This window comes from Anarhichas minor, unplaced genomic scaffold, assembly GCF_050575085.1.
Source record: "Anarhichas minor isolate MPS153535 unplaced genomic scaffold, ASM5057508v1 ptg000007l, whole genome shotgun sequence".
Taxonomy (NCBI): Eukaryota; Metazoa; Chordata; class Actinopteri; order Perciformes; family Anarhichadidae; genus Anarhichas; species Anarhichas minor.
Genome location: NW_027466453.1, coordinates 8,648,963 through 8,663,701, shown reverse-complemented (window position 1 = coordinate 8,663,701; position 14,739 = coordinate 8,648,963). Strand labels below are relative to the sequence as shown.

Sequence of the window (14,739 nt, the reverse complement as noted above, 5' to 3'; positions counted from 1 at the left end):
GGAAAATTGTAGAAAACTTGTTTATTCATCATTTCAAACCGGTCCAATGAGCCAAGCAACATGAAACAGTACATTTAATACAGAGCATGCCAGTGAACCAGCATTTCGTTAAGAGTATATTTACAGGCGTAGAGATGAAGTGTTAACATGAAATCCATTCTTGTTCATCCGTGCAAACTGTTACTTTTTCTATTGTACCTGACAAACGCCGTTGAAATGTCAACATCATTTTTTTGGCTCACGCCCCAACTCCCCACTTGACATTGTTGTTGGTCACGTACAGCGGGAACGAATGAGCAACGTGTGTCAGCAGCAGACAGACATGTCCGGGGGGGGGGGGGGGGGCACTCGAGGCAGTCATGTCGTAGGCTGTGGACGCTTTCCTGTAAATCTACTGCACAAATAAACGTAGTACTGTACTCAGTACAAAAATAGAGCAAAACAAGGCAACGGGTTGGCTGACATTGCTGAAAATAGGCTACAGGGCAGGAAAGCTGAATATAGGAAGAAGAAGAAGAAACACACTTAACAGACGTTTATAGATTGTTTTGTACAAGATGTATTGATGCTCTCTGCACAGAAAAACTCTTACTTTCACTTCACTGTTTTATTTAAACTGGGTTTGAGAATCTCACGGCTGTGACACAGCTTCCATCGGTCTCTTTTCAAATTTGAGTCACAATCATGTTATACTATTTAACACTATAACAAGCCAATAAGTCTTTCTTTCCCAGAGAAGCAGCTACAGCCAATTACCCGTCTCTGTGGGACACCCATGTGTGGGCGAAAATAATTAGAAAAGTGAAGAAATCGAGTTAGAATAAACTAGCTACGCATGTATGCTGCCGACTCCATTGTAGTTGAGACACAAAGACACACTAGTCTGTTCACTGTTCTTGCGTTCCCCAGGAGATGTAGTCGGGCCGCGTGGCCGCGCTGTACTCGTCGATCAGCTGCTGGACCACTTCGCGAGAGTTGTCCAGCTCGTCGAAGTTGTCCTTGAATATGTCCTCCTTGCGGAACTGCTCCAGGAAGGCTTCCCGCTTCCGCAGTTTGTCGTACTGCTTGCACGTCCGCTCGAACAGCTGCGGGACAGCAGAGACCAAGCGTAAGCGATTACGTTTCAGCTTCTCACTCGGGACTTATTTAAAAGTTGGAAGACTGTTTTTTTTTAACTTCTGTGTTACCAGAAACGAAAACGAAATTTATGACTTCACTTCAAATTTGGGCATTATAAAGAGAGGAAGTCATTTAATGACATCACAAGGCTGCATTTTCCCTCAACTTCACAGCTCACGTTTCAAACCACTAAAAGGCGGAAAAAGAGGAATTCGACAGGATGACAATCTCCAAAAAAAAACCTAATTTTTGTGGAATTCCCCTCCAACTGCTGCCGTTTTACGATAATGCATATCCTTCAAGTATTGTCTCAGAACAGACACAGGTCTCAACTGTTTGAATACACACTGGCGGAGAATGTAACTGAACAGATTGCGGTGACGCAACACCTAAGATGAGCACTTACAGAGGAGATGCTTGTGTGGTTGGCCATCATCAGGCCGCTGACTCGGTGGGCCGAAGGCAGGTACGGCGACTTCCTGGACAAAGCCACCTGGATGCTGGCGGGACCCCAGGGAATGAAGCTGGCAAGTTTACGCTCCCGGATCCTTTGGAGGCTTTTGTGCACCTATTGTACAGTAGAGTACAAACAAGTGATTTAAGCCGTCTGGAATACATAGAAATGGAGATTGAAACCGTACACGCGTGCGCTCGTACCTGCGTGGGGTCCACCTCTCCCTGGATGATGTTCAGGATGGCGATGTAGCAGTGGTTGGACTGCCTCTCTCGTCCCGTGGACACCATCACGTTCTTGGGCTGCAGGAGCCTCCTCATCACATCCAGCACCGTGGTTTTCCTCACGCTAGCAACCTGAAACACAGATTACAACATCGCAGGGACTTTCAAATATCAACCCGCGAACTGCAAGCTTGCATTCCATTACAGCCCCACCGATGCTCTTCTGTCACTCACCGACTGGTCGGTAGTCAGTGGTGTGTAGCCAGTCATGAGGAAGTGGAGGCGGGGTGTGGGGATGAGGGACGCGATCAGGCCGATGAGGTCGTTGTTCATGTAGCCCGGGTAGCGAAGCGTGGTTGTGCTGGCAGACATGATGGTGGAAACCTGTGTGTGTGTGAAGGTACAGCTCAGTTAAATATATACTACAGTCTGCTAAGCTTACACAGAAGTTATTAAGAGTTAGATTAATTAATTAATTTCAAAATCTCCACGTGTGGTTCCTGTCGAGCCAGCTTGCTTGACAGCGCCTCATTTTTAAGGTAAGCTGCAATCCGGTCCGACGTGCAACCGACTCGCCAAACTAGTTTCTGAAGCTCGTCGATTTGGAAGTCTAGTGGAGCCGGTCTTGACGTTGGCCTTTGTTTGAACACAGCCCGGTAGTCGGGTATACCTAAACCCCTGCTGACTGACGAGCTGTGAAAACAACTGGGAGGAGGTGGAGGCTGCAACAACTCACCAGCTGGTTGATCTGAGAGAACGAGGGGTTCTGGATGTGCAGCCTGTCGGTGGCGATGCGATTTAGAGCCGTGTTATCCAACACCACCTGATGTGCAACACACACACACGCACACAGGAGGGTTATTATTAGACACATGAAGAGATAACAGAAGAGATTCCCTCCAGCAAAAAAAGAAAAACACTTAGTAGGTCAATCGACTGCTGCCGATGTTAAAGAAAGAGCAAGAAGGTGTCCGTGTGAGGACTCTTAAAGGGCAACACAGTTGCAACAGGGGGGCCGAGACTATATTAGCTCTCTGGCTAACTTAATCGACATGAGGGCCTTATGCATGACCCTGGAGGAAGTAGGTATTAGAGAGAAAACACCATTAGACCGCTGGAGCAACTCAGACTAACACAATCACCAACGTGAGACTGACTTTTATTCAGTTTGATTGCTGGCGCTGCAGTTTGCTTCTTTATTAGTCTGTTGCACAATCAGTGAGGAGGAGAAGTGGGATCGTCTGCTGACGGGAGAAGGAGTTCCTTATTAGGGGGGTGGTGTCGACGATATTTAGATATTGTATGGGCCCATTATCGTTGTGATGCTGACGTTTATTATTCTTATTCATATTTGTGACACATTTGTATGGACGTTGACACAGATGTAATGTCATAAAGAGCTACTTATGGATTCATCTGTGTAGCTTTCTCTCTTTTTATTGTATGCTGTCTGTTTGTGAACCCACTCAAAGGGTGAAGTAACGATCCTTTTTGTTTCCTGTTTCAGCTCATTGACAGAGGAGCAGTTCAGCTCCAATGTAGTATTTTGACAAGCTAACCGCGGGCTTGTGTGAAAGTGTGTTTTAAGCCGTCTCGTGGAGGTTGTTTTAGAGCCACGGCTGCGTTGCGAAGCAACGGGATTAATCAGCTGCTCACCACGCAGTCTGCGTTCTGGGTGAGCCTCTTCAGCGTGAGCAGCGAGTTGTACGGCTGAACGACCACGTCGCTCATCTCATCCTGGTTTGGGAAAACGGAGTACGTCTGCACCAGCTTCTTTGGGTACCTGCAGATCAGAATATATAGTATTCACACACGCACACGCACACGCACACGCACACACACACTTCTGTTTGTTGACCTGTCATTGAGTTTCTCCAGCAGATAGGATCCAAGCCCCGAGCCCGTCCCCCCAGCGATGGAATGACAGAGGACGAATCCCTACAAAGACAAAACAGTTACTCACGCTTACAGCTCCAGCAATGTGCCACGTGTGTATGAAGCTCACTGTAAACTCCAGAAAAAGCCAAATGTTTGTGGGTGAGCAAATGCCTCTCTCGCCCTTGGCAGTTATATAAATGGGAGTGCAGCCCCACCTCACAAATAGGCTCCCTCCCCCCCCCAAACGCAGCCCGGTAATACCTGCCTTCCACACTCGCCCGGCTATTATCACCACGCCACACCCTGCCAACACACACACGCTCACGGCAGCTCAGCCCCACCTTCTTATCCGATGCACACACTCAATAAGAATGTGGGGTCATAATGTGAATGAGTTACAGAAATTGCAGAGCTTGAGAGGAAATGTGAGTGTTTTTTTTGTTTTCTTTAATGGGAGGCTGGCAGCTGGATGAAGTTCACCAAAAAAAAAAAAAAGAGGCTAAGAATAATAGTGAGGCGTGTGTGTGGGGCTCTGCTAGTTTTAGGATGTCAGGCACCGGCACCATTTTAACATAGTTTAGATCAAGTCATTGGTTTCTATTTTACCGCAATAAAAGATGCAAGTCATGTTTTGATGAATTACTGAACGGGCCTACCGGGCAGAGGCCCCGGGGCCAAAGAGCTACACCTGCAAAATGTCACCGAAAGACGCGAAACAACCACAAACAAGTCGTTTCCTGTTTGTCTGAGCCAGTCTGGGTACCGTGCTGCCATGTAGGAGTGGTGGCTTTATTACATGCTTGTGTCCATTATTCGGGACAAAGTTCCTGCCGTTTCCACATGTTCCATCTGACATGAACTACAAACGATGAATGCTTTTGATGTTTTCTTGCATGTTTGGGGTACGAGTGTAAGTTGACTATGCTTTGTAATATTTCTGTCTACACGCAACAATATCACGGTACTTTTAAATCAGTTTTTTTTTTTTTTATTCCAGACTTGCCTCCAGACTGTCACTGCCATCTGCCTCCCGGTCAATGATGTCAAAGATGTCTTCTTGGATTTTTTTGCCCTAAAAAGGGGAAAGGATAAAAACCAGAGCAGAATTGTAGATGTATTACATGTTTGTTGTTGTTGTTGTTGTATTTCAGGGTTCCAAAAAGGAACACTTCATTCCCGGTGATCACCTGTGAATATCCGCTGGCCCAGTTGTTCCCAGCGCCTCCTCCGTGCTCAGACAGGTAGATGTTCTCCGGGTTGTAAAGGTTTGCGTACGGAGAGTTGAGGATGGAGTGGATCACCCTCGGCTCCAGATCCAGCAGAACCGCGCGTGGGATGTAGTGCTCATCGTCAGCCTGTGAGTGTTAGGAATAACCAGGAGTTATCTGGTGACACTGCACAGTCTCTGAGGGTGTGTGTGCATGCAGAGTCTAAGTTACTTCAGTTTACACTGCAACTACTCCATCTAGTGGCACATAATGTTGCTGCACAAAGACTGAACGTACAATCTTCATGGTGAGCAGAAAAGATACTCCTTTTTGTAGCGATAATGTTACCTGATAGAAGAACACATCCTTTCTGTCGGTCCCCTCAGTAGCAAACTCCTCCACGATCCCCTCTGGACTGATGCCATGCTCTGCACACAGCTGCTTCCAAAACTCAAAACCAACTGCAAAAAAACAGAGAGGGAGGAGCAGGTTAGCAACACGTTAGGTCACGTTAATTAGCCGTTTGTGATCTTAAATAGACAAACATTATACACATCAACGTTATCATAAGCTGCGTTGTTGTCTGAATGGCACACGCAGGTAACGTCAGTTAACGGTAACGTGTCTTGTACTTGTAACGTTAGAGGTCCCGTTACCCACTCGTAGGCTAACCTAGGTCACGCTGTCGCTGTTTATGTTCGCTATATTTTGATTTTAGCTAGATTTAGCTAGCTAACGCCTTCGTGTGACAGATCATCCTAGCTAGCTAACTTAAATGTCGGACATTGGCTAACGTAGAAGAGGGATATAGAGCAATATTAACAATCATCTCGTCGGTCACGTACTTTGATTTCCACACTGTCCGAGCTGGAGCGTTATGATTTCCCGAGGCATCTTCGGTATTCCGGTGCTCCTTATTTAGCTAGCCTGCTAGCCTGCTTGCTAGCTAAACAAAACAAGAAAAGTCGACTACTGCTCACACTGCTCCACCACCAGCGCGCTGCTTCCCGCTTGGTGCTGATGTGACGCTCCAAGCAGTCTTCTTCTGCTGTGTATAGGTGGGTTGATTAGCCATAATAAAGCTGACTACCGCCGCCTACTGTGTCGGAGTTTGTCGAGTCATAAAGCAGACTTTTCAACACATTTCAATGTTCCATGCAGAGAATCCAGGCAAAATGTAGGGAATCCTCGCTTTTACAAGTCAACTTCACATGAAAGCCATGAAGGTTGCATCTATTCTCTGGTTTAAATTTGTTTCCTGCGGTGGTTTGAAAGTTTTATTTTGAAAGTCTTTGCCGGAAGTATAAATATTTCTAGCTTGACGTTCCCGGAGTTGATGGACTGTTCATTCATTGCCCTCCAGTGGCCATTTTGTGTAACTACATATCTGTGTATTTTAAAAGAGAGAGGGGTACGACATGTTAAAGAAAACAGCAGACACAATTTACAATGTAAAATAATATAAATATTGTGTGTGTGTGTGTGTGTGTGTGTGTGTGTGTGTGTGTGTGTGTGTGTGTGTGTGTGTGTGTGTGTGTGTGTGTGTGTGTGTGTGTGTGGCTATTTTAAATGGACCAGATTTGGAGGGAGCTGAGTAGTTGTATGACTGTGACAAATGCTGTTGCTTCTACAATAAAGAGATAAATGTTTGATCCAAAATTAATTTAGTTTGTTTTTTTGTTGTTTTGAGAGCGTTTAATGTTTAATCTGATCATAACAATCAGCACCAGCTGTATTGTAAATTCTGCCTGTAAGAAAAACTGAGAAAAACTCATGACTATACAGTAAATAGTGCATCTATAGTCATGAGTTTTTCTGCCCCCTTGTGGTCACAAAGTGTAACTGTAGCTGAAAACTGCTAATCAAGTTAGACACAATAGCATAGTATTATTTCCGGTTAAGTAATTCGAAATAAAGCCATTACAGCAGGATGTAGTTATACACTGTGACCACTGGGTGGCACTGTAGACAACTTATAAATACAGTTAATGCTTTTAATAAGCCATCAACTCCAGTGCCATATTCTTCTTATAACAGTTTATGGTGCCAAGCCTAAAGGCAGACACAGTAGCGTACACAATTTTCCAATTTTCCATCTAAAATATGTACAATCAATATTTTAAATAACACAATAACGAACTTTTACATTGAAGATACTTGTGTAACCAGACCTCTGTTGCATTTATGGGTCACAGCTCGAGGGACGTTTTTCTGACATTTCAGTGATTCAGAATATATATAATGGAATCACCCTCTCATTGCACACAAACTGCAACATATTTAATCGAACAACGGAGCCTCTAAGCAAAATATATATTTGATTTGCTCAACTTTATTTGGTTCGTACACAGCCATGCAAAATTATAAAGGACAAAAAAATGGATACATGACAATTTTAACTTAAAAGAGGTTTTCATGATGGCTTGCTGACATGTTTGTCAATGTAAAACAAATGATTCCCATTGCACATGGACGCAGCATGACGCAGGGCCTGAAGGGACTCTGATTGGCTGTTGAGGACTCAGAAAAACAGAAAACAGGTTACGCCATATTGTCAGCTTGTGAAGAGAGCTCGTCATTTCTTCAAAAATGCCGAAATAGTACGTGTCATCACTGTCTTTGATAACATGCTCGCTTGTATTATAATGTAGTGTTTAGTGTTAGACGCTATCACGATGATACAGCTAGCTTAGCTTAGCCTAGCCGTTAGCTTAGCAATTCATTAGCCGAGACCTGTTAGCCGATGTTGTGAGTGGAGCTGCTCCGTGGCGCTCCGCATGTAACGTTACCTGCTTCCACTAATGTCTTTATTTGACAGGCGGACTGTATCGACTATAGACGCTAAGATGGCGCACACTGGTGTAACGGGAGACGCAGCCGCGGACGATTGCTCTGTCCAGCAAGGGTCTAGTGTCTGCCTGCGGAGTCGACCGTGCTCCAGCGAGAGAGACGGTCATGTCCGGGCGGTCAAAGCGGCTCTTCAGTCCCGGCTGGGGCCCTACGAGCCCGTCCTGACCTACCTACAGTCCGTCCTGGTGTGGGAGAGACCTCTACAGTGTGTGCTTCTCTACACCGCGGTCAACGTTGTGTTCTGGTGAGTTACAACTCTTACTTTAGCACATTTGAATGGCTAACTCGTTGTGTTTTCCAAAGCTCGTGTTTACCAGTGTCATAGCAACCTGCTTTTAGACAATACAGAGGTCGTCAGCAGGTGTGGCCGCGTGACAGCTAGTGCTTTCACACAAACGCTTCACCTGTCAGTTGAAGACGAGACAGATGGCTGACTAGTGGCTCTATTTATAGACTCTACGGACACTCCTACCGTTTCCTTAAGCTCGATGACAGCGTGGTGCCGCGGGGTCATCCGCTTTACCAATCCTCTGCAATCTACAAGTCAATGTGTTGTCCCCACAGAAGTTAGAGGAATGTCATTTTAGTGAGGTATTGAGCACGTGTCAGTGAATAGCAGTCTATTCCTGTATGTCTCCAGGTGTGATCAGGCCTGAGACCAGAACTGTAGTCCACGAGGCCAAGATTTGGTTAAATTAGGTGACTGTGTTATTATTATGTTATTATTGTTGTTATTATTATAGGGGGGCGACCGTGGCTCACTGGCTTAAGAGGGTTGTCTGGTAACCGCAGGGTCAACGGGGACTGGGACGTGTCACGTGTCGTAGTGAGCATCCAAGAAAACGGGGTCAAATTCCTCGTGTGTGCGGACGCATTCGGTCAATAAGGATGACGAGGCATTGCTCACTGAGGTGGTCTTGTTTTCCCTTTTTAAAGCACCAAGTGGGAAACGGACACAGCTCACAAAATAATTAAATCTTAAACCACCACACAATGACATGCGTCTCCAAAAAGTGCTGTTTAAGGATTTATCAACAGGTCCATTTTATTGTTTTGCATCAATTTGTAGTACAAGTACATATTGTTGTGTTTGCATAGGGCTAGATTTACTAAGACAATTACATTTTATGTTTTTTTTTAACTTACTGTACTAATTGCACTGCTGCCCCAAATACCAACACGCACCTCTCGTCTCTGCCAACAAACTCTTTGTTTTGTTAATCTCTGCCGATTGGCTGAATCCTGTAACATTGTCGTAGTCAACACATTACGAGGTCTTGTGATGTGAAAGTGGAGCAACACATCGGGACTTTAAGTGTTGAGGACAACACTCCTTCAAAGATGGAACCGCATTAAACAACACCTGCGATATCTAGAAGCAGCCTCTAGCTCTTCCATTGAAAGTGAATAGGACATTTAATTGTCAACACTGTCTTTATTGGTCATAAACATGTTACATTCTTTCCTAAGTAAGTGGCTAACTAATAACTAGTGAGTGTAACACAGACCAGAGGGAGGGATAACTTCCCCTTTTCTTCATTCTGAATAAAGGAAACAGGTGTTGTGGTTTCATTCTAATGAGCTTTGTATATCGTTACTGCTCTGTCTGTGTTGTAACGTCCGTTCATCTGTGTTTTTATTCCCCTCCAGGTTCTTCGCCCTGACCTCACTGCGCCTGCTGTTCCTGCTGGCTTCTGGTCTGGCTGTGGTCGTCTGTGTTGATACCTGGAGAAATAAGATCTGGCCTGTGATTGGAGGTGATAGAAGTTGCTTTTTTTTACGATAGATTATTCCTCAAGTTGCTGTCATTTGCAACAGATGCGATTAGTCAGAGTAGATATGTAATCAGTCTGCGGGGAAAGGGATTTCTATTGCATCTAAAAACAGTTAATAACCTGATTTTGAACTTGTGTCTCTCACACGCACACACACCAAGAGATCAAAGTGGTGAAACGTTTAAGAAGAAAATGTAACACAATTTGTACTTTTTCTATGTTGCACACTCCGTATGTTTCTTAAAGTGATGAATGTTCTCTCTCTACACAGTCAGCAACCTGGACGATTCAGAAACTGAGAGGTTTGTTACTGTAACCAACCACCTTAAAAGATAATACCAACAATAATACTGGTATAAAGGTATTAATCATTTCCCCCTCTTTGTGTCTTCTAGCTGGGGTCTGGTGCAGCCGGGCATCCTCAGTGTGCCTGAGCTGTGCCACCACATCGCTGAGGCCTGGGTCAGTGGAGCACTTCTCTTATCCAGTGTGGTGCAGTACAAACAGCATCAGCCTGGCAAGGTGAGGACCACACACAATAGGGAAAAAAAAAACCTATATACTGTTTATAGCTCATCATCTGTTTTTGGTATGGTGACACATTTAATCATGCAAAATCTCAAGTATATTTAAAGTCATTCAGGTTGAAATCTTAGTAATTATTCTCAAACTAGGCACAACAATTCATCCCATGTTATAATTGGAGTGATTATGATAATTGTGACTGAATGAGTGAATGTCAACATGTTGTCCAGCCCTATTGTGGTTGTAAGCATCAGATGTGACATCATGTACCATAGTTATATGTATATGGTACATGTGTATATGTTTAGTATTCTAGGTGCTGACTTGACTCCCTGTGTGTTGTTGCTCTGTGTCAGTTCTGCATGCTGACCTGTGGAGTGTTCAGCTGCTTGGCTGTGGTTGGCAGCTCCATTCCTGGACTGGTGCTCTCCTACTCTGCTGGTGAGTCCCGGCGGTTTAATCGGTTCTAACTACAGATCCCTCAGAAACTCGGCTTGACTTAGTCCTCTTTAAAAATACATGTGTGCTGAAACCAGATCTGTGGGGCTCCAGTACCAGAGCCTGGCCTGTGAGGTGATTAAAAAGCCCGGGATGAGGCACACAAGGAAGGAAGGAAGGAGGGAGGGAGGGAGTGGAGCCAGGCAGAAAGCAAAGGAGGTCAGAGTGAGACCGGGCTAATCTCCTACCCTCTAACCAGTGTGGACTGGCGAGCCGGGGGGGCACGAGCTGCCACGGCCTTCTCCTCTGACGTCCTGAAACAACCCACTGCTGCTCCCTCTACCCCACTTTGTCTGTCTCTCTACTGAGGCTCTCACAGGCTTGTGTCTTAAGTGATGAGAGTAATCTAGGAACTGAATCTGTACCGAACGTAAACAAACACAGCTGTTTTTGTACTAAACGACCCCAACAGAAGTCCCTCCTGTTTTCCTAATGACACGTTTTCTTTTCCTCTCTAGTGTGGGCTACTGTCCTGGCTCCTCTGGGAGCCTATCACAGGGTTTTTCAGCATGTGTGTTTGAAGCTGGATCCCGTCCTGCAGAGACTGGACTTCAGTGTTTGTGGCTTCATGATGTCAAAGCCCATTGATAATCAGTGTGAGTATTGCATCACTAATCTAAGAACAATTCAACATGGTTCGGATTTTACTGCGTTACCTATACGTGATGTCTTCAGGCTGCTCATTTGGACTTTGGTTCCACTTGTTAAACTGATGACGCGGTACTGTTCATGAGTGTAAATGTAAACATGCTGTCTGTATGTACGTCATTCCTCTCTGCAGTCCTGCGGAGGCCTCTCCGCGGCTTAGCCTCGGGTGAAGACAACGATAGCGAGGAGGAAGAGTTGGCTGCTTTCTGCCCATCAGTAAGTCTGTTTAACTCCCAAAGTCTCTTGATATTTTAATTAATCCGCTACTTATTCTGTTCATATTGATGTTAGGGAACATCTTATTGTGCCTCATAATAAGATGTTATTGCCTCAGGCATTATATAAACACACACACACACACAACTTGTAAAATATGTAACATTTTTCCCTCTTCTGTCTCTCCTAGTTCGATGATGCTACTGTTGCTAAAGAACTTGCTCTGACCGACTCTGAGCACTCTGATGCTGAGGTGTCCTACACCGATAATGGGACATTTAACCTATCGCGTGGCCAGACCCCGCTCACAGAGGGCTCTGAGGGTAAGTGTGCAGGTGTTCCAGATGTTCTCTTCCTTTTATTTTCCTGTTGGTTCTTGTCCCTCACTGCGTGCCCGTCTGTATTTTTTGGTCAGATCTCGACAGACACAGTGACGCCGAGGAATCATTTGCTCGAGACCTCCTAGGCTTCCCCTCCATCAACCCCGATGCCACTCTGATGGACGACGACGACGACGACACGAGCATAGGTCTGCTGAGTCTGTCCGCGCTAGCTAGTTACCGGGCCTCAGTGCTGGATATAGATGCTCATCTGGACTCGGACCAGGAGGACCTGGATTCAGAACTCTCTCTCAGCGGGCTGCCACCTGCCTCCGATTTCGCCGGAGACTTGGCCGGAGTCATCGCCAGCAACATGATCCAGGCAGCGCTGGCCGGGGCGTTGCAACCTCGGCCTCCTCGCAGAGAAGGCCCTCAAAGGGCCAGAGCCCACCGAAGCTACCGCAAGCAGTCCAGCTCCGAGCTGGACACGGACTTGGACGGAGAGGACTTTGAAATGCTGGATCAGTCTGAACTGAACCAGATGGATCCCCTTGGAGGAGGAGGGAGTAGTAGACGGGGAGAGAGCCAGGGGTCTAACTTCTTGTCTAGCCTGCTAGGTAAACCACAGTAATGTGTGTGTGTGTGTGTGTGTGTGTGTGTGTGTGTGTGTGCGCGTGAGTGCAACTTCATGAGCTGTGATTGTGTGAGATGATTTTAGGTTCCAGCAGCCCTGCTTCTAATTGGCATCAGATTATCACTGTGAAGATTTTAATTTTATTTTTCCTACACTCTTTCCTCCCTTACTTTTAATCCCTGACCATCCAGACTCTTACTTTGTAGGCTGAGCAATGGGAAATGCAACAACATACATTAAACACATTATTATTAATATTAACCAGCATTATTGAGCCGTGTCGCAGTCTTGTAATTAATTTACACGAGCACTTGTTAATTACTTAAGAATAAAGAACAGTGCCCATAAGATCTTTTTTACTATACAGGGCTATTTAACATGGGACCAAATATGACATTCCTGTTGGTTGAGCTGATTACTTTGATAATGACACTATGGAACATCATTACATGTTATAGTTTCTTTAGTCACTGGAATAGTCGATATAGCTAAATAAACCCCTCATTTGTGTCCCTTTTCAAAGAACCAGCAGCTCATGTTGCTGTCGATATTCTTGCTCTTCTGTAGTCTGATAGTTGATTTATTTTGTTCCAGGTTTACAGATTTTAAATTAACGTTATTTAGACTCTTGTCAGCAGTAGTGAATTTGGACAGTGATTCTCTTCCATAATGAATATGAAGAATATTTGCATAAAAGTTTCAGTTCACTTTACTTGTTTGCGTCTCTGCTGTCTTAACATACGGGGACATCTTCATGCGTTTTTGGAGCTTCTTTTGTCCCATTCTTCTGATATCTGACCTGATGTTTGCTGTTCATTGTGTTCATGAACTTGTGCCCCAGGAGGAGGAGGTCTGTTTCTTATTTCTATGCGAGTATGTTTTCATTTCCCTGCCTTTTAATACAGCTCAATAGCATAATATGTCTGTGTTTAATACCTTGAATCAGCTTTGTGTTTCAAAAGTCATATTTAAACACATTTCTTTAACTTTTACCATCTTTGTATTTCATGTAGTTGATGGTCATGCTGAACTTTTTAAGAGAAAAATCTGATATTCTTCAATACAGAGATATTTTACTATTTTAATGGGGGAACATGTTTACATCAAAATTGGGTATAGAAAGTTATCCTTCTATCCTTTTTAAAAAAGTGTTGGTAAAGGTTTGATGTGGCTTTTATGTGCTGGTCAGCCTGATTTCCGTTTGATGGACAAACCACGTCAGTAAGACACAACTTAACTGTGGAAATGGCACTTCAAACTTAAATGAGCCACAGTTGAGATTTATTTAAATGAGAAAATGCTTTTTAACAGACCCATTGTTCTCTTTAATTATATTTTGAGAGGAAAATTATAGCAGCAACTATTATTTAACACAATAGAAAAAAACCAGCTGGATTCACATTCAGACGGTGAAGTAGATACAGATGTGCACTGTTGAGGAGTTTGCTGGTTCGTCTAGGCTGAAATAGATCAGGTCCGAGTGGTCTGACCTCAGTTAACCAGAATGTTGCTGATTCGGTTCCTCAGTGTGAGTGATCTGTAGTCAGTGTGATGATGTTTATGTGCATAGTAGTGTATATTCTTCTCTGTAAACTGGTTTTGATATGTTTTGATGTGCAAATCTTATTGAATAAAATGTTTGCAATTAAATCTGTCTTGGGTGTTATTTCAAGTGACAGGAGTTGAAAGGTGAATCGTAATTTCAGATAAAGCTCTTGAGACGGTTCCTAAAGTTACCGTGAGGAACTTTTAACTGGTTATGAAACGGTCTCAAATGTATACTAGTGTCCCTCTATGACCGACATAAGTTAGTGAGAAGATTGTCTAATCTATACAGTTATTCTTAATGCTTGTCATCGGTGCCCTTAGGTCGGAGTGCGTGTGAAATCGGATGAAACTCTCTCAGCTGAGACTCCAGCAGAGACCAGTTCACAGTGGATAGACCCGGATCAGGCTTCACTGCAGCCTTCGACCTCTTCTTCACAGCGAGAGAAGAAGAGCTCAGCACCCGGCAGCACCGTCTCCTCATCCAGCCAGGAGCTGAGCTCCGCATTTCGTCCACAGGGGCCGGCAAGATTGACACAAATTAATGTTCCTTGTAGTAACTTTAAGTCTCTGATCAACAAAAACATATGGAATTATAGGCTGTGAAACTTTGGGACAACTTCCTGAAGGAAATCATTCACTATATCGAACAGTTTATGTGATAGGTAGACCGTATTACACTCTATCAACAGGTACGTGTTTTTATATTGCTAAACTAGTATGTCTAAACAGTCAATAAAACAACCATAGTATAGGATGTAAAAAAAACTCAAACTAAAGAAAGTCAAAGAAAAGTATGTAGAAAAACGTCCGAAAAAAAATCATTTTATAATACGTCAAAAATA

General features: G+C 44.3%; 2 protein-coding genes across 3 annotated transcripts; one reads left to right on the top strand and one right to left on the bottom strand.

Annotated features, from left to right (window-relative positions):
• Positions 1 to 4: 4 nt before the first annotated feature.
• Positions 5 to 5,914, bottom strand: tubg1 (tubulin, gamma 1). Its single transcript, XM_076085324.1, has 11 exons — positions 5,729 to 5,914; positions 5,232 to 5,344; positions 4,863 to 5,030; positions 4,679 to 4,747; positions 3,656 to 3,735; positions 3,454 to 3,580; positions 2,534 to 2,620; positions 2,032 to 2,181; positions 1,777 to 1,929; positions 1,526 to 1,687; positions 5 to 1,085 (listed from the first exon to the last, which is right to left on the bottom strand). The coding sequence occupies exons 1-11, from the start codon at positions 5,775 to 5,777 to the stop codon at positions 888 to 890; spliced, it is 1,356 nt and encodes a 451-aa protein (XP_075941439.1). The 5' UTR covers positions 5,778 to 5,914; the 3' UTR covers positions 5 to 887.
• A 1,415-nt stretch (positions 5,915 to 7,329) lies between these two features.
• retreg3 (reticulophagy regulator family member 3) lies at positions 7,330 to 13,999 on the top strand. 2 transcript variants are annotated; one of them, XM_076085312.1, is made up of 10 exons: positions 7,330 to 7,483; positions 7,702 to 7,977; positions 9,384 to 9,490; positions 9,780 to 9,810; positions 9,904 to 10,030; positions 10,390 to 10,474; positions 10,990 to 11,127; positions 11,313 to 11,395; positions 11,586 to 11,718; positions 11,811 to 13,999. In XM_076085312.1, the coding sequence occupies exons 2-10, from the start codon at positions 7,730 to 7,732 to the stop codon at positions 12,344 to 12,346; spliced, it is 1,488 nt and encodes a 495-aa protein (XP_075941427.1). In that variant the 5' UTR covers positions 7,330 to 7,483; positions 7,702 to 7,729; the 3' UTR covers positions 12,347 to 13,999. The 2 variants fall into 2 exon arrangements, with proteins under 2 accessions (XP_075941427.1, XP_075941420.1); XM_076085305.1 differs by lacking the exon at positions 7,330 to 7,483 and having other exon boundaries at positions 7,496 to 7,977.
• Positions 14,000 to 14,739: the final 740 nt, after the last annotated feature.

What these genes read in the sequence shown, in the direction of transcription:
- tubg1 (XM_076085324.1), bottom strand. Translation starts at nt 5,777, where the DNA reads ATGCCTCGGGAAATCATAACGCTCCAGCTCGGACAGTGTGGAAATCAA. An exon ending in CGGACAGTGTGGAAATCAAA is followed by an intron (nt 5,345 to 5,728) that starts GTACGTGACCGA and finishes GTTTTTTTGCAG; the next exon opens with TTGGTTTTGAGTTTTGGAAG. An exon ending in CCCAGAACGCAGACTGCGTG is followed by an intron (nt 2,621 to 3,453) that starts GTGAGCAGCTGA and finishes GTTGCACATCAG; the next exon opens with GTGGTGTTGGATAACACGGC.
- retreg3 (XM_076085305.1), top strand. Translation starts at nt 7,685, where the DNA reads ATGTCTTTATTTGACAGGCGGACTGTATCGACTATAGACGCTAAGATG. An exon ending in GATCTGGCCTGTGATTGGAG is followed by an intron (nt 9,491 to 9,779) that starts GTGATAGAAGTT and finishes CTCTCTACACAG; the next exon opens with TCAGCAACCTGGACGATTCA. An exon ending in AACAGCATCAGCCTGGCAAG is followed by an intron (nt 10,031 to 10,389) that starts GTGAGGACCACA and finishes GCTCTGTGTCAG; the next exon opens with TTCTGCATGCTGACCTGTGG.